The 18,374-nt window shown below is 35.4% G+C and overlaps 4 protein-coding genes across 9 annotated transcripts; 2 read left to right on the top strand and 2 right to left on the bottom strand.

The window, feature by feature from the left end:
• Window positions 1-2,400: 2,400 nt before the first annotated feature.
• On the bottom strand, window positions 2,401-4,807 carry LOC124182459. Its single transcript, XM_046569771.1, has 4 exons — window positions 4,676-4,807; window positions 3,774-4,005; window positions 3,405-3,489; window positions 2,401-3,280 (listed from the first exon to the last, which is right to left on the bottom strand). Exons 2-4 carry the CDS (start codon window positions 3,926-3,928, stop codon window positions 2,999-3,001), a joined length of 522 nt encoding a protein of 173 aa, XP_046425727.1. The 5' UTR covers window positions 3,929-4,005; window positions 4,676-4,807; the 3' UTR covers window positions 2,401-2,998.
• A 300-nt stretch (window positions 4,808-5,107) lies between these two features.
• LOC124182458 (target of rapamycin complex subunit lst8) lies at window positions 5,108-9,379 on the top strand. Of its 4 annotated transcripts, none has more exons than XM_046569768.1 (9): window positions 5,108-5,272; window positions 5,528-5,692; window positions 5,942-6,064; window positions 6,274-6,426; window positions 6,874-6,935; window positions 7,580-7,730; window positions 8,149-8,351; window positions 8,519-8,661; window positions 9,049-9,379. In XM_046569768.1, the coding sequence occupies exons 3-9, from the start codon at window positions 5,942-5,944 to the stop codon at window positions 9,171-9,173; spliced, it is 960 nt and encodes a 319-aa protein (XP_046425724.1). In that variant the 5' UTR covers window positions 5,108-5,272; window positions 5,528-5,692; the 3' UTR covers window positions 9,174-9,379. The 4 variants fall into 4 exon arrangements, with proteins under 4 accessions (XP_046425724.1, XP_046425726.1, XP_046425725.1 ...); XM_046569770.1 differs by having other exon boundaries at window positions 5,109-5,272; window positions 6,290-6,426; XM_046569769.1 differs by having other exon boundaries at window positions 5,109-5,272; window positions 5,784-6,064; window positions 6,290-6,426.
• On the bottom strand, window positions 8,914-15,202 carry LOC124182457 (ADP-ribosylation factor-binding protein GGA1). 3 transcript variants are annotated; one of them, XM_046569764.1, is made up of 11 exons: window positions 14,774-15,202; window positions 14,393-14,553; window positions 13,343-13,576; window positions 13,074-13,247; window positions 12,130-12,349; window positions 11,672-12,022; window positions 11,204-11,339; window positions 10,658-11,016; window positions 10,375-10,541; window positions 10,177-10,287; window positions 8,914-10,096 (listed from the first exon to the last, which is right to left on the bottom strand). In XM_046569764.1, exons 1-11 carry the CDS (start codon window positions 14,808-14,810, stop codon window positions 10,004-10,006), a joined length of 2,043 nt encoding a protein of 680 aa, XP_046425720.1. In that variant the 5' UTR covers window positions 14,811-15,202; the 3' UTR covers window positions 8,914-10,003. The 3 variants fall into 3 exon arrangements, with proteins under 3 accessions (XP_046425720.1, XP_046425721.1, XP_046425722.1); XM_046569765.1 differs by lacking the exon at window positions 10,177-10,287; XM_046569766.1 differs by lacking the exons at window positions 14,393-14,553; window positions 14,774-15,202 and adding an exon at window positions 14,198-14,266.
• Window positions 15,203-16,148: 946 nt separating this feature from the next.
• Window positions 16,149-18,209, top strand: LOC124182231 (essential MCU regulator, mitochondrial). Its single transcript, XM_046569180.1, has 2 exons — window positions 16,149-16,860; window positions 17,987-18,209. Exon 1 carries the CDS (start codon window positions 16,561-16,563, stop codon window positions 16,828-16,830), a length of 270 nt encoding a protein of 89 aa, XP_046425136.1. The 5' UTR covers window positions 16,149-16,560; the 3' UTR covers window positions 16,831-16,860; window positions 17,987-18,209.
• The last annotated feature ends 165 nt before the right edge of the window (window positions 18,210-18,374 follow it).

Genomic DNA, 18,374 nt, shown 5'->3' with positions numbered 1-18,374 from the left:
TACTGTTTCTACGAAAAAGAGATATTTATCAATTATCTGATGACCACGATTTGTCTCAGTCGTCATGGGCACACAATAAATAATCATGCATATTTGCCACTACTTCTTGATTACTCATTATGGATGAAGAAGTGTTTAACACGAAATAAAATTACTAACAATTGTCCATCATAAATTCGATAAAAAGGAAAAAAGGATTAAAAATCAACCGACAATGCTCATCTTTCGCCAGAATTTTTGTTTCTACCTAAACTATTTCGGGTGTGGCTCGTTGGAAAATCGTACATTTTTTTATTTTGAAACACCCTATTATACATATAATATATGTATAGTAAAAATGAAATAAATTTTAGCTCAAAATATACTCTCTCATTTCTTATGCATAAAAATTAATACGCAAAATAAAAAACAGTCTTCATGAAATCAGCATCATACCCGAACAATGAGAAAAAAGTAAATTTTTTACATAAAATAATCCGTTGATCATAACTTGTTGTTCTAAAACTCACATTTACTTAAATTTCTTTAAAAATGAAGTAATTACTTGCGTAACATTTATTTAATATCCGTAGGATTTATTTAAGATGTAAAAATGAATACATTTATTTTTCGCAAGAACAGCGGAGAGAATGAAAAGAATCCTTGTAAACCATAACCATTTACATCAAAGTAACGCAGGTTTCCCTATTTTTATACTTGGGATGAATTTCGGCATCGGTCGGGTGTTCACACTAGACGGCGGCGATGCGCGGCGCACCGCCGAAATATTCCCAACCTGGAACTCGCGAAAAATTGCCGCGGTCCGCCGCGGTCCGCCGCCGTCTAGTGTGAACACCTATATGGATAACTGTATGAGCGAAAATTTCGCCGCCGTCCGCCGCCGTCCGCCGCGGTCTAGTCGGCGTCAGCCTTAATGAGGAATTCGGCTAGCTGATTTTAGATCGATTACGTCAGGAGAAAAAAAAATTTTTGGGGGACGTCGCTTTCTGAACATCCGAACATTCAAACTTTGGTTTCGAACTTTAATACTATGTATGATATATGATGTATGATGTACGATGATACGATATGATGTATAATGATTTTAGTTTTCACATTTCAGACAAGAAATAAATACACACTTCATCTTTCCTGCCGATTCCAGACTCAAGCAGCTAGGCCCTTCGATGGTCAGCCTTGGACTAAGGATATATTCTTCAGTTAACGGGCCAGCTAATAACGCTGCCGTTGTGCGACGGTTGGATGATGAAAATTTTTGCTCGTACTTTTCAAATGAGTGTTAAAATACATTCGAAGATCCAAAAAGCTTCGTTTCATCTCTCCCTATCAAAAACACAAAAATCGCCGACAATCACCTTTTTTGGTCTTTAAATCAGGACACTGCGTTAAATACTATCTCATATACGAAGCATCTATTTCATCTCGTTCAAAATTAGCGCATCCGTGATGTATTACAGTTACTCTGAATTTTTTTCCATCCGAATACTTTTCGAAAAACGATTCTGCTTCTCTACCCAACGTAGATACTTCACTTGCGACTAGCTAAAACAGCGTTTCGATTTTGTGCCTACGAAAATTCAAGATCGAGAGAACAAATGAAAAGTCGTTGGAATAATTATGAATATTATCGTTACGGAATACATCGAGCGCGTGTCCTATAGAATGATGAATGAATCGCTCATCGTGTGTGCCCAGATAATGCAGAGTCGAATATTATTATGCCTATGGAATGACGAACGGGAACAGACTCAAATTTTTATATAATCCTGTATGGACGCTGTATACTTTTCAATTACGCAAATTCATTTGCACCAAACTCAGCAATGTCAATCTAACTCCATCGGATCAACAAAAATAATGTATATAGATGTACAATAAACATGCATCTGGTTTACTGTTAACAGAGATAGAAACCATTTCTTGATGCAAAGGATGGAAGCTGTAGTCGATGGAGTCAATCAAAGGATGAAGATATACATGTACCTTGTGTAATTTTGTACATATTTTTAATACTCAACTCGTACCGTTAACTGAAGACAATATGTATCTTCAGTCAGCGCTTATATCTTTATTCCCAAAGAAGATGCAGCTGACTTGTAAAAATAATTTCTTAACTGACGTTCGATTTCCGTGATTTTTTAAAAATACAGTTTATTTGCAGCGGAAAACCCTGAACTTTCTACTCAAAAATTCAACTTTTAAATATATTTTGGAAATTAGGTAAGACTCGACCCTCACTAATATTTAAGTCCATGCTTTAACAAACCCCGCTGAACCTCAGGCAATCACTATCACAAAAGTAATTAAAAAAAAATCTAAACATGATCCAGGTTCCTTTTTTCAACTTCAACTCATATCACCTGGTTAGATCGCGACTGTGTCCACTGACCCCCAAACACAAGATTGTTTAGAAATTTATTATCAAGTGGCCCGGATTATAATTGCTCATATCTGTCCACTTCATTACATATTAATGGCAGTGCCCGTGTTGATTGTAAGGAATTTCGAGTTTGAGAACATGTATTCCCGACAAAGTCGATACTATTTTATCGGAAATTTCAGCACTTTTCCGATAACCCCTAATAATAGTATTACCCAGAGGATACAAGTGTGTAATAATACTATCTATAGGATAACAGAAACTGACGACTGATATCACCTAAAGATGGATTTTCCGGATCCTTCATAATCAAATTCTCATTAATTATCTACGATATCTCTGTCAAAATAATACAGATGAAAGGTTGTAAGACCTTTCGGAAGCTTCAAGAGAGATCTGCTTCCAAAAATCCATTGGTCTTTTCTGAGACAGGATTCTGATCTATCAAAATATTGCTATAGATTTCCGCAAATAGAATTTACAAATTTTGCAGTCTTATGTAGAAGAAGAATTACACGAAGTGAAGTAGAGATATTGTTAGAACGTTAATGAGTTACATTATATATGTATGTTAAAATTACAAGGAACTTGTTAGATATTGATGTATTTGCTTCGTAATCATCCAAGAAATATCCATCGTTGATGAGTTATTGGAAGGGCATCGGGTTCCGGTGGTGGGCTGGTTGTTCGTTTTGGCGAAATGTACATAGGTCCGTTAAATTCCAAGCGATACTCTTCCTGCGAAGATCGCCATCCAACAATGCCTGTACTCGTCTTTGGAATTGGTGGCGAGGCAGCCAACTTATGTGTAAAACGTTTAGTTATTGATGCATCATTTTTTTTGCGTTTTACGAATGTATCCTCTGGAAGTCCGGCCTTCACAGCTTCCTCGGCAAGTATCTGCGGGGTATGAGGAAAATATTTGTAGCATATCCACATTATGTATTATCTTATTGAGTTCGACCTTTTGTACATACTATTTTATTCATAATTATACTGTAAGTAACAATAATTCAATAATCACCCGTTGAAAATTGTTCCCACTCAAATAGTCATATTTTTTATTCCAACTGATTTGTGATTTGCGTTCTTGACGGATCACTTCCTTTCTGTCAAAAGTAATAAATTTATGTGCATAATGTGACAAAATCTTTTTTTTTGTGGTTTTTAATTGAGTCTAAAATCAATAAATAATATTACAAAATGCAAGTTATCATATTAGTTGCCTTTCTTTTTATGCATATGAATGTAATGATTTTTTGAAAAAAACATCAAACAGTAGATTCAGTCAAGTAATCTAGAAATTAAGCGGGTATACAAATTTGTCATAAAAATTTTTAAATAATTTTGTACAATATAGGTTCAAAAGCGACAGTGGAAGTTAATTTCTTACTGTATTCCATCTTGTACAATGGGTCTTTTAGACGAATCACCCGTATCTCGAACGTACAAAATTTGAACATCGTTCTTTTTGTCATTTTTAGTAGCCGGTTTTGAATGAGCTTCGTTTTTTTGTTCTTTATCGTTTGTCACGGGAGACTTGCTCATTTCGTAGGCAAATATCGTGTTTTATTGTAAAAACTTGATTCGAGCACCGTGTTGATTGCGGATGAACATGATTCGACCTAAACAGTAATTGTTTGATCAATGTCTGTTCGTGACGCGTGTCAGCTACAGCGCTGAATGACTTGTGCTCGTAACCTTGAAGTATCAAGTTTACGCACATGAGGCGCGATTAAATGTGAAATTACGAATTCTCGTAATACAAAAAATTCAAGAAAGAAATACCGGGAATGCTGTGCCTGACAGGCAATCGAAATTGAATTAATTTCTTCGAAAAGCCGAGTTGTTCAATGACTAGCGAGTAAAACTTTCGAATTTAACAATTCAAGGATTTTACTGTGTCGACTGCGAAAGGCCAAGTCGGGGAGAAGATGTTCGAATTGCCAAACTCCAAGTTGCCTAAGGTACGCGCACTTTGTCGACTTTAATTAAGAAACGAAATTTATTAAAAAGATAAATATATTTACGTGGAATTTACTATAACTAAATTAGTGAAATCCGAAATTATCACGATTCCACATGCGTTGCACAATATCGAAGCATGAGTTTTATTGAAAATAAGTTAAATTTACGCAGGAAAAAAATTGTTATTTGAAAAACTACATTTGCGCATTTGCCGAAAATCAGCCGAAAATAATAATAAAAGTGACACGCAACGCACAGAAACAAAAATACGCATCACTGAAATCCGAAGTTACACAAAACAATGATAACTCAGGACACGAAATTCACCTGCAACGTTCGCAGGATGTTTTTGTTTCAGTAACTCGGTTTTTCTTCAGGCTACACGCTGCTCCTCGTGTATTATTCACAGATGGTATGATGGAAATACACGGATCGAACAACGTGACACAAACTGAACAACGCGGTTTGAATGTTGAACTGATACCGAAAGCACGTAAGTTCGCTCCGACTGCTCGGAAACAACTGATGCCGCACGGCGCTTAGAAGACATATAAATCAGTTCTCTGAAGGATGGAAAATAGTAATTCTCCCGCCCTCTCTGCGGCTCTTCCCTAGGAGTGGGGATAGCTGCACGCACCTGTCTAGCTGTTCTTCCCCTCTCGTGGCTCCCACCCCATGCGTAAAGAGACAGAGAGGGCGGGAGAATTATTACCTTTTGTTCTTTGTAGAACCGATAAAAATCCGTTCCCGGGACGCTTATGCTGTTGCTTACGCTTTATTTCTTGTTCTGGGTGCCAAAAATGGTCCCACACTCACGCGCAAGTGTGACGGCGAAGATGGCAAAGTCGAATTAGCTTAACAAATCTGCTCCTCTTGCAATAAATTATAAACAGAACGGGACAAACGCTCTTTTATTCATTCACGGTATGTTAAAAGTTGATATGAATAAATATTCAAAATGTCGTTTCATCTATGCTTGAGGGAGTATGAGATTCTATCAGTAAAGCAAGTACTAGAATTGCTGGTAGTGTAGAGTATTTCAGAATAGGGACAGCCTAAAAGGCGGATTTTACGTCTACATACCAATTATATATTTAAATCACATTATATGAACTTGATTCAATATCGCTTTGTAAGTTAAAAATTTTAGAACGAAATTTAGAAAGATTTTCTTTGCAGGTTAGGAGAATCTAGGAAGATTTGAAAGTTACCCTAGGAAATTTGTGCGACAAGTATCTGGCAACACTGTGCATTTAACTGGCTGGCTCAGAGCAATTTTCAGGAACTGTCTCACTGATCTTATTATTGATACGTATCAACTAAAATTGAACGTTTTTTAAAAAAGTAAGCGATTGAGCCTCAAAAAGAAATCAATTAATCAATGTAGACATGTTAATTTTAGGTTCCGATTTTATTGTAAATTTCTTGCTTTCAGGTATAACCTGCAAACACTGTATACAAACAAATAATTATGCCCTCAACATGATATTATAAACAAAAAAAAACAATCAACTAGGCATAATTCAACTTAAAATTCACTGTGTACTTTGAATATTCGATTCAAATCAATAAGCCTCGCATTCTCATTGAAAGATGACAGGTGATGGGCCTCCAAATGAACAAGTAATATTCGTAACTGGAGGGTACGATCACACAATAAAAATATGGCAAGCACACACTGGAATTTGTCAACGGACAGCTCAACACACGGACTCTGTATCCTTAATACACTTTATACTTCGAAAAGATTGTAGAATAGTTTCGATAGTGATAATCTGAGGCCCTTGTGGAGAGGTATATCATTTGGCAGAGTATAGAGTGTTACTTACACGTGATAACGAGTAGCCAATGAATTTACGTTCATACTTTAGTTAATATTATTGCAATGAATAAAGTTCTCTATTTTTATCCTCATAAATCTTTAGCAAGTTAATGCTTTAGATATTACGCCGGATAAGCAGCTTGTTGCTGCTGCTGGATATCAACATATTCGTATGTATGATTTGGGATCGAGTAATCCAAATCCTGTTATCAATTACGATGGCGTTGCTAAGAACGTTACTGGGCTTGGTTTTCAGGTAATAAATGTTTCATTTTACAATTAAAGAGTAACATTTGAGCTCAACAAATCATTAGACCATCAATTTATAATTGTGTAATTCAACGCGGCTGAAGCTTACAGCTAAACGTTCCAACGTTCATTCATTCAAATAAGGGAGAAATCAAAAAGAAAAATGTTGTGAAATGCCTTGAACCCCCATGCTTTTATAGAATGATAAGGAAACTGAACTGCATTTTTCTATTTCCATAAAATTTAACACGATTGGCTGCTAACTCTGGCTGCTAGCTTCAGCTTCATTGTAATTCATTCTAATATGTGAAATAATTATTAAATATGTGATGGATATAATAAATACGATTGGTAGTCTATGTGAGTTTTTCACATGTTTTACAATAAAAATATTCAGCAATCTCAACGCTTCATCAGTTATGTTGTTTCACATGGATCTGAAATTTATTTATAGGAAGACGGGAAGTGGATGTATACAGGAGGCGAAGATTGTTCAGCAAGGATCTGGGATCTTAGGTAAGATTCGAGCAGTTTTATCACAAAGCCTGCACATCAATATATTAAAAGTTTGTTCCAAAGGAACCATTAACTAAGTTGATGTTTAACGAAGTTAGAAATAGATAATAAGAAAGTCTTCAATACAGTGACAACTTTATACACCAAACATCGACATACTTATATATTAAAAAGCACCAAATATTTGCACGGTCCTAAAACAAAAAATATTAAGTGGTTTTCTATGAAAAACTACAATACAAACGATTAAATGATATATCATAGTTTTATTACATACAGAGTGAATTGCCTTATGTACTGAAAATGGGAAGAGTTTAGTAACCCAGAAGTCCATTCATAAAACCAATCAAAGAATCTATGGGATCCCTGTAAACCAATACCAGTCTGATGTATTTACCTTTACTGTCGATGTATGTACAATACTACGAATATGTGTGTAACTTTGCATCAACTAAACTCCTCCCTTTCTCGACACATGATGTGACTCACCCTGTATATTTAATAATACGATGATAATGTTCATTTCAACTTCATGATTTGCTTGGTATCAATTCAATTCGCATAACATCGACATCAATTATCTAATTAGGATTAAAATTCTGATCAACTATAATCATTATTATATTCATGTTTATTTCTTCTAGATCACGAGATCTGCAGTGCCAAAGAATCTTTCAAGTTTCAGCCCCAGTGAACTGTGTATGCCTGCACCCAAATCAAGCTGAATTAATAGTTGGTGATCAAAGTGGTGTTATTCACTTGTGGGACCTTCGATCTGACCATAACGAACAATTGGTAATCTATACTACCCGAAAATCGATTTTATGTGTATCTGTGACGTGGCTTTATATCGTAATTCCCATTAAATCCATTGCAAACGACAGGTTTTCAAACCATGACGTATTGACAAATTAAATAATAGTTGTTCAGGAAATAAACTAATTGACATTGATTACATAGGATAAGCTGAAAATGAATGATTTTTGGCATACAAATAGTTTTTATAAAGTTGAAAATGTGTACTTCGAAATTTTTGGAACATGTCTAAACAGGGAAAGAATTTTGTGTACTTTTTATACATAGCTCCATCGTTATATAACCTGAAGTCGACTCAATTATGATTTTGGGGCGAGAAATTTGGATCGTAACATATTCAAAAGACAATAGTAATCTGTTATGAATTGCCCTGTTCAAAAAGATATTAAATCTTCAGATACCAGAAGCAGAGGCGTCTATACAGGACATAGCCATAGATCCGGAAGGTACTCATATGGCTGCTGTAAATAATAAGGGAAGTTGTTACATATGGGCGTTGTCTGGTGGTGTAGGCAAAGAACCTACTAAATTGAGTCCCAGAAAAAAGCTTGAAACCCACAAACGTTATGCACTCAGATGTCAGTTTAGTCCGGACTCTTCGTAAGTATATTTCTTCATTACCGCGTTGCTGAAACTACAATGGAGTAAATGCCACCCCACAGATAATCTGCAATTAATAATAGTGTTCACTGGTGTTTTACGGTAACTGTTTATCATGACTAACCTTGTATTTGACATGTAATAAAATTTAAACAATTGATTTATAGGCTTTTGGTAACAACATCTGCCGATCAGACAGCAAGAGTATGGGAAACGACCGATTTTACAGAAACGCAAATTTTGAAGCATGAGGCGAAAAGATGGGTGTGGGATGCTGCATTCAGCGCAGATTCTCAGTATATATTTACAGGTATGACTAAAATACTAAACAAAGTTAAGGATCTTAACAATAATCGAAGAAGCTGGTATATGAACGATGATATTAAACCAACTTGTGGAATTGGTTCTCTTTGTGTCCGTTACAAATTATACAAGATTCATTTTATGACAAGTTTCTTATTTGCAGTTAGGTCTCATCAATTTTACCATTCATTTAGCACTTACAAGTTACTAAAAAAACGCATAATTTGAAATACAAATAACGCAGTTATTACCGGAACTCTTCAAGCTCGAAATTATAGTTTATTTCTTTAGCCACATGGATACGACTGAATAATATTTTCCTGCATTTTTCGCAGAAAGCTTTTAAAGATAACTATTAAAAATGTTAGATACTGATTTGTATTTGCTTGCACAGCTTCTTCAGATGGCGTTGCAAGATTGTGGAATGTTGCAACTGGAGTTGTCGAGCGAGAATACCAAGGCCACCAAAAAGCTATCACAGCACTAGCTTTCAGAGATGAGGTTCGCGTTTCGTCTTGAGTCATTCAACATATTGTACAATACATTAAGCTCTTTGTTATTGTAACCATATTGAAATACCTATAAATGTAGGACGTACCACTGCTAGTTCTAAGTATTTCATTAGGTAACTGTCAATGCCAGTCCTACTTTTTGTATATTCAAGAAGCAATACGTGTTGGATTTACGCTTTACATATATTCTTATGAAATACGTGCTTTTGAATACCTCTAATATTTTTTTATTTCATTAGCAACAACCTTCTCAAGTACTGTAAGATGATCAATATGAGTAAATATTACTATGAAAATGAGCAAAAAAAAAGCATGAAACAGTATCCTATGACGTTAGAGATTTACATATAATAGGTATATCGCACCTTTGAAAACGCTAAAAACAATTCACTGCCTTCAATGTTTGGAGTTGCTTGTCCATTTTTTTTTATTCTTGCGCAAAAACAGATATTACATGAGCAACGTAATATGTCATTTCCACCAAGCAGTAAGTCAATTAACAACCACTCTTAAAATAGGGTTTACAGTATTATCAATAGATATATAATATACTACATATACACATGTATATATCACGGTTTTAAGTTTAATGTACAATTGTAACTCAAGATCTCTGGTACGCAATTGTGAATTCGCAGTTACTCTGACTCAAGATAAAATATGTATAATTTGCAGTTATGCATAGCAAACAAGAAGTACGAAGATTTGCGAGACTTATCTATTACTAATTCATAGACCTTGGTCAAAGTCTCTATACTGTAAGTTTCATACCATTATACTTGACTCTCTAGGGCCAATTAGCTAATTCGAATAGGGTCAACCTTTCTTAAGTAAATCTTATGCAATTGGTAATTTATCCACCTCCCCCATCTCTGTCACCGTCTCATCTTCCATTGTATAACTGAGCATGAACTTCAAGGAGACAGAAATCTGAAATAATACATTTTGCATAAGCCAGGATGTGTACGAAAAAAAATCCAAGATCTTAATGAACCAAATTCTTGTGATACCTTGTTTGGATTTGCAATAAGCATGATCTGCGTTATCGCTGATGGTGGTAAGAATGGGTTATGTGCAGGCAAGTTTGTTCCCGATGGTGGTTGAAGTCTACATTTACATGTCTGTTGAAGAATGTTAAAACTCCCAATGAATAATTCGCGTATGTACGTGTTTGGCATATATTGTAAGATAATCATTCGATACCTTACCTTAGGAACAACAGCCTGGAATAAGTAATTGGTAAGTGGGTTCGAATTCTTGCTCATTGTCGTAACAACAATAACTGATACGTCAGGTCGCGGGCTATCTCTAGCAAAATGTAAAACCACCGATATTGCATTTTTCTCATCAATCACCATTAGCGGAGGAATTGTCCCTGTGTAAAAATAATAAGAGGACTGAGACCTATCTTGGTACAAATTTACTTCAGCCATAATTCAGTTCTCTCAAGTTTCAGTTTAACTGCTACATATTTATATGAGTGTAAATTACCTGGCTTGATAGTTTCGAGTGTAACATTTATATCAGTCAAAGGTTTTATTTCTGGCTCTGTAGAGACAGGCGTCGTTTTGACCTCTTTTGTTGTTACAGAATCTGCATGTTTCACTTCCACACTTACTGGTTGGGTGATGTCACTAATATCGACAAGTGAGTCATCACCATTTGGCAATCTTTGTAGACTACTGTGAGACTGATCCTTCATTACCAATTCTGGTTTGAGTCTGGAGCCTTTCATGAGATCAACCAAAGCAGAATCCTCAGATGTTAAACTCACTGTCGACGGACCGTTGAGGTTTGGTTCAATTGGAGGCTTTGCCATACTATTCATCGGCACCTTTGCAGGTGGTTTACTGCAAAAGTGATTGAAACACTAGAATATATTGCACAAGGCGTACAATTAATAAACACGGATTAATCAGTAGACTATATTATTAACATTTTTATCTCGTTTTTGATTTACAGCATGCATGATAGGTATTACATATTGGAATGATGAAGGTGATGCTGATAAAAATGACTGAAAACTACGACACCAACCTGATATTGTTAAACTGAGTACGAGCAGCAGAAAATGACGTGAGATTTTGTTTTAGTAGAGACTCCCCTAGGGCATCTAAATCTTCAAGTGCTTTAGATTTGCTATCTACTTTCTCAGTGTTGGTACAGTCTTGCGCTATTGTAATTAAAAGAAAATTTATTAAAGTTGCATAGCCTTTCACACGTTTTTAATATATCAATCATATATAGTTATTCTTTGGTAGGAATTAGATATCTGGACGTAACTGAAATGGCAAATAATGAGTAATGCTTAAACAACCGTTATGACAATATTTAAATCGGATTTCGCAATAGCAAGTGTTTTAATTGCCCATATGTTAGGATGTGTGGTATTTCATATGAATTCATAAATCAATTCTATCAGTTTGTAAAGCCGATGAGAAACTGAACATGGAAATGCGAGTTATGTAGCATGGAATGTTCCTCCGTAACATGAATGAGCCTTACCTTTAACGACTAGAGGGGAAATGCTGACTGGTTGCATAATGCTAGCATCTGATAATAATGAAGGCGTATTTTGGGTGGTTGCTGTTGTTGTAGTTGCTTCCAGGGAGCTAAAAATGTCACCCAACATCTCCAGGTCTGTTTGAGAGTTCTTTGAATCAGATTCATTCGCCTTATTAACCGGTAATGTTACTGGTGCTGATAGATCTAGTTCATTGGAAGCAGAGAGATCTAATAGTGATGATCCATTGGTGGCATTGCTTTTCGTTTTTCCTGGTTGTTGACCAAGAACAATTACTGCTATATATTTATCGAACACTTGACCTAGCTCATCATTTGCAGCAAGGACTTCGTCTGTAATATCAGTAAAATGTCTATATGTAAAATTTAGTTGATAATCTAATAAACTTGGTCTAAAGTCAAGTTGATGTTTCTTGGTAAATAACAGGATAGATACTAACTAAGCATTTCCTGATTATCTTGGGATTCATTAGCTAATCTAAAGACGTTTGGCCTCAACCGTTCGCAAGCCTGATAAAGTTCTTTCATTAATTCGAGATCGTCCGCACTAGCTTGACTCTTGTTGAAAGAGTCTAACATCTCAGACAATAGCCTCACATTGTTGTGAACCGATTCTAACTCCATGATTCGGCGTGAGTTTTGTTGCACTCTTCTTTCATCCTGAAGTGATAAAATCAACTTATAAAATTTTTAAGTTAATAACACAGGTCAACTAAAAAAACTTTTCGTTTCAGTTTCTATTGTCATAAATAAATTTCGAACTGTACAGTGAATAATAACCGAAACTTTTAATTATTACTTATAAAGTTTGTTTTGGTCTTTTTTATATTGACAAATACGTCTTTTCAGTTTTTGCTTCATTATTAATATGAGTGCCTACTCAGAAGAACACGGAAAACGTATTCACCAAGGTGTGATGAACTTTATCGTTACTGACATTATCAAGGGTAGTACAATGAGAGCATGATGGGAAATTACGTTTGGGGTTTGATAGGAAAAAGTCCATACGAAAATGTAAGAAGTACGAAGAATATTCATTTTTAAACTTTGATTACCAATTCTTTTACATTTGTAGTTGAGAATTAATTATTATTTTAGAATAAAAGTGATTTAAATGCAGAACTGAAGTTTGGTTAATTGTTTTTTTCAATAAATGTTTGAGAAAATAGGTAATTTTTCGGAAAATCCCAAATATTGTTTTGGTTTCTACAAAAACAAACTTTATCTAATAAAACGAGTTTTTTATTTATTAGTTACGTAGAAGATATCAAAATTTGACATCCAGAACCCAGACTTAAAATTCGTGTTGACTGGTGTAATCCATGCTTAATGTAATATTATGAGCAACCTATTGGCAACCTATGAACAAAACAATAATTCTTACCTCTTTGACCATAGTTTTGATTAGTCTATTAGCTGCTAGTAAATCATCAGGATTTTTACTCTGTAACAATTTTTGCAACAGCTTCGACTTCTCATCATCTTCGAATATTGGGTGCTTGGATTTTGAAGACTTACTCGAGTCTTCTGAATCAGCTGAAAGCGCTGCAATATCCTCCTGTTGAAAAGCAAAACAAGATTTTATACGACTAATCTTTAATTTACAGTCGGTGGGCTGATTTAACTGCAATAGCTTCTCTTTTAAGCAATAACCTTCACTACGCCTTGTTTTTTAAGCATATCATATGCTTCCTTGATTTTGACCTCGCCAGGATACTGTTGGGTCCAAGTACAAAGAAGCTGCAATACCATTTGTTGTACATTAGCGGGTGTCCGGCTCCCTAAATATTTTGGAGATACGAGCTTGATCATTTCATTAAGGAACCGAAATTTGCCAACCTCCGCATGAAACGATGATCCACACCGCTTCATGCAAGCATCCAATAGCTGAAAATATATTTAATATAGAACACTAAAGTATTAAAGATAAAAAAAATTTGATATAGATAATTTAAAACCACTTCATAATTATAACACTATCAAAGTTTGATCAAATATTAAGCCTTGTATATTCAAAATATTTGAAGAGCAGTATCAATTAAATATTTGTAAACATAATAGAAGTAACAGTGCCCTAATTCTAATAGTGAAAAGTAGTAAGTAAGCCTAATAACCAAATTTGCAGATATTCTACCATATTCAACATGAATACATGGTAATTCAAAACCCGTTGGGTAATTGACTTTAAATTTGGAATTAATATTTTGAATTTTGTTCCTTGATATATCGTGAATCTGTTTTAATTTAGAAGACAATTTTCTTTTATGCATTTGGCAATCTTGATCAAGAAATCAACATTTAATTATTTTTGGCAAAGCACTTAATCTTTATTGGTTTAAAATTTTTTCTAGTGAGATTTCAAATGTTTTTTCATAAAGAACAATTACAAGCTTGTGTTGAAAAAGTGAATTTTTAGGTGTGACTCTTAAAATGAAAAGCAATTTTGCAAGTGAGCTATTTTTTCACACTTCCGTAGACACTTTTCAAAGTATATAACTAATTTCATACCATCATATTTATCCCAAGTTTAATAAGGAACTACATGTCACCCAAAGAAAATTCACCACAATTCTGGTAGGGTGAAGATAACGTATCAAGATAATGAAAAAGCTAAGATGACTGTGAGTGCTTATCGTCATCAGCTCAAAACAGCTGATTCACTGTAAACTGATGAATGGAAGTACAATTAATTTAACAACATACCTCGAGAGCTTGCAGAGCCTCCCATTCTGTAGGCGACTGAATGTGCGTTGCCAATAACTTGCTGGCGATGTGCGCACCTTCAGATTCTTTGCCTAGCATAACACAGAAAGCCTCGATAGCTGCAACATCTGTGAATTGATTCTGCGGATTGGTAACCCTCTCTGTAATTCGGAAAATAAAATGATTTGGTCGTTGCGTAAATAATTACCAAGTATTTAAAATGCGACGTTGTAAACGTGGACTAGGTCGGTGCACGTCAGAAATGTCGGTTATTATTTTTTTATCGTAATGAAATGGTATGAGGAACGTGAGTAGGTCGAATATTCGTGAGTTACGTTTGTTTTGAATCGAGCGATAAATTATTATACGTGTAAAACTTACGTATTAAAGCCTCGAGGCTCGTAGTAACCACATCCATGTTCGCAATTTATTTATTCACCGACACTATTCAATCATGTGAATTTTGCAGTGACAGATTAAATACCGCGAAAGGCGGCGTTATTTAAAACATTTTAATTCGAAATTGAAACGGGTTTAGTTACACCATTTTTTATAACAGTTTAAATCTTAAATACGGTGCTTTACGATTTTAACACCCAGTTATCATTTCGTAGGTGTTCACCGCGAAACGAATTATTCAACACTTATGATCAATTCACAAGGTTACCAAATATTACGAATAATAGGTATTCGTTATGTATGCATACCCAATTAACTCTTTGGCGGAATAAACATGGAACAGTTTCCAGAAACACATTTTATTATTATTTTTATCTTCTATTTTCGATGACTTATCGCGGTCCGAGTATAACCTTCGAATACAAATCACATGTAGAAATCATTCCCAATGAAATAGCATCACAGCTTACAACTTCCGGTTAATGGGATGCAATAGGATAAACCAGCCCCCTGACACTCCTCACTGCACGTATACTAAAAAATTGTACGCGTTTTGTCCCCGTTTTTTAGTTGCTCTACGTGGCACTAGTAGACTTCTGACACGCTCGTTGCCCTCGCTGACTACATATATTAGTGTCGCTGACTGCGCGTGACCTCGTCAGACAACTACTAGCGCCACTAGTGGTGGAGATTGGCGGCAGAATCGAGGGACATTTTGCGAATCACCTTTAGCAGCGTGTGTCAGGGGACTGAGATAAGCCAAACGGCGTTTTTACCGAACGGAAAACAAAATGGCAAATTCATCCGTCATTACATGGTCATTCCACGGCGGAGGCACAAATCGAATTTTCGCATAGGCATTGCCGTATAATGCGTAATAGCTGTGACGGGACACCGTATAGGTAAATGAATATATATCCGAAGGCTACCCCAGCTAACTTACTGATCTCTCTGGCCCAGCTGTTGCTCTCTCTTTCTAAATACGGCTTCAGCTCGGTGTACTGACCGCGTAGTCTATTTCTATTGCCTGGTCTACACATACATTTTAAGTGGGGGTCTTAAGGTCAGTATGTGATGTTACTAACATCTGTTTAGTGATTTGACGCAGCAGCAGCGCTGCTCATTTAAAAAAAGATGAATGAACTTCAAGCTGCAAGAACTTGCGCCGGAAGTGCTAGTAACTTGAATTGCTGCTGCTGCTGGTACTTTGTCTACGTATGAAATCAGGAACATCTAACTATAAGGCTTGTAATGAGATTAAATATAGTTACATTTTGTATTAGGCCATTGGCCACCTTGCTCTCTCTCTCTTTAATAAAATACGCGTTGTTATAAAAGCTGTGTCTCCGGTGTCCCGTATTTTACTTTTCAGGCTGTAATTACATTACAACTATTACACCGTTCTGGGCCCATAACCTCTTGAGATTAGAATCAGTATTCCTACTGGGAATACTTGTGATGTAATTACAGCCTGAGAAGTAAAAGACGGGACACGCGGAAACACAGCTTCTATAACAACGCGTATTTTATTCAAGAGAGAGAGAGCAGGGTGGCCAATGACCTAATACAAAATAGCCTTGAGTAGATGATCCGTAGGTTCCATAGACTTATAAGAGTGACGTCACTCACAAAGCAGCTCAAGTCAGCTGTGAACCCCGACAGTTTTATTTTCGCTACGAGGGTGTTGTGTGTGGTAGCCAATAGCTCAAGCTCTTTTTAAAAAAACGAAGGATAATGGTTTTAGACTTGTAGCCTGTTAATTGAGAGAAATGATGTCGGTCGCCCGAGTGAAGTTACTGTTTCGGGGAATAAACCCGCACTCCAACCATAAATTATACCAAGGAAAACGCCCGGTGACGAGCACTCCGTCGGGAAGTCTTCTTCCAGAACCGAAAAAAACACCTTTCGGTATTCTAGGTATTATTTGTGCCGTCATTCCCGGCCTTCTGATCGGTGCGACCATTAGCAAAAACATGGCTAATTTTCTTGAGGAGAACGAGCTCTTCGTACCGTCGGACGATGATGATGATGACGATTAAGCTCAAACTTCGTAGTATACCAATGCTGAGGTAATAACTTAACTTTTATCGCGTCCTTGATTCTATAAGCAATTGGTTTATTCCTCAACTGTTTCAAAGCTGCACTTTTTTTCTCATGAATTATGTTTAGACCAGTTCACACTTGAAATATTATAAACATAGTTTTTGTTTCGTAATCTGTGTTGTGAATTTTTTTTTGGAAATTCATAATTATAATAATTACTAAATTTTCGGTAATCATGCAATGACAGTCAGGTAGAGTCATAGTAATATAGAATCTAAGTATATACGCATACCTCTGTGTCCGGAAGAATCACAATTACACATCATCTCGAAATACCTCTCCAAATTTTTGTACATTCAATGATGCAAATTTATATGCAAGAATTGATTGCTTACAGAGACTTGTGAACATTCATAAAATAAAAAAAATGCGATATAAATCTGTCCAACAACATTGTATATCATTATACATGCTTGTGGAAATGTATGTCACAGTATATATAGGGTGATGTTTACACTGTTTACACTGTATCAATTTGACATGGACCATAAATGGGATTAATCAATAACATGATAGATTGCAGAGGAAACTACTTACTTTCTCTTTTGCACTAATTGGATTCCCATTCCTTATTCATGTTGTGTATCAAATTGATGTGATGTAAACATAGCTCTTTCAGTCTGATTAAATTTACACAAGGCACAGCCCATATGTTATTGCTTTATCTGTTCTAGATATTTCTTCTCCAATTCTACATTTGTTAGAGTTTTCACTCCAGAATCATCAGAACTCCCATTCTATAAGGTTTTCTGACACTTTCATACATATTCTTGTTCATGCAATATAGTTTACAAAAAAAAAAAAGAATATGTTGAATCACGAATTAAAAACATATTGATTCATACATAATTAATAACAATCTACATATCATTAACAATATTATAACTAGATTTTCAATGAACAGGTCACGCTGAACTAGGTATCCTAATGAACATGATAAGCTGCATTTAATCAAATGTGCAGTCAACAAGTATAAGTTGAGTTACCAACTCAGTTGAATAAAAATCTTTCGTATCCACTCTCCAGCCAGTTGCTTATAGAAATTAGTCTCCGAAACAATGCTTCTTACATTCTAGGATTGTTACATTACAGACGCTTTATCTGCTAAACTGCTTTATAACATGAGGACAACATGGTCTGCGATCTCAATGATTGGAAGATTTCGAGGCATGGTTGTTGACTTGTATTTATTTTTCTTTAAGTATTTATTTACAAAAATGACAAAGTTTTAGTACGCATAGCAGTAATTGTACAAATTACAAATATTTTCAAATATGTTCAAATTGTTTAAATAAATAAATTGATGATAAATAAATATGTATGTATGCATATGTAAGCATATGTTTTATTATTCTCTATTCTTCCCTCCTCCTCCTCCATAGCAATAAAATACTTTACATTGACTTCAGCATTACCTTGTCATCTATTTTGAACGGAATTGAATCTATCAGCCAGTGTTTCTAGTAAAATATGGTAGTGA

Source organism: Neodiprion fabricii, chromosome 5 (genome assembly GCF_021155785.1).
Source record: "Neodiprion fabricii isolate iyNeoFabr1 chromosome 5, iyNeoFabr1.1, whole genome shotgun sequence".
NCBI lineage: Eukaryota > Metazoa > Arthropoda > Insecta > Hymenoptera > Diprionidae > Neodiprion > Neodiprion fabricii.
This window is presented reverse-complemented; position numbering and strand designations above follow the sequence as displayed.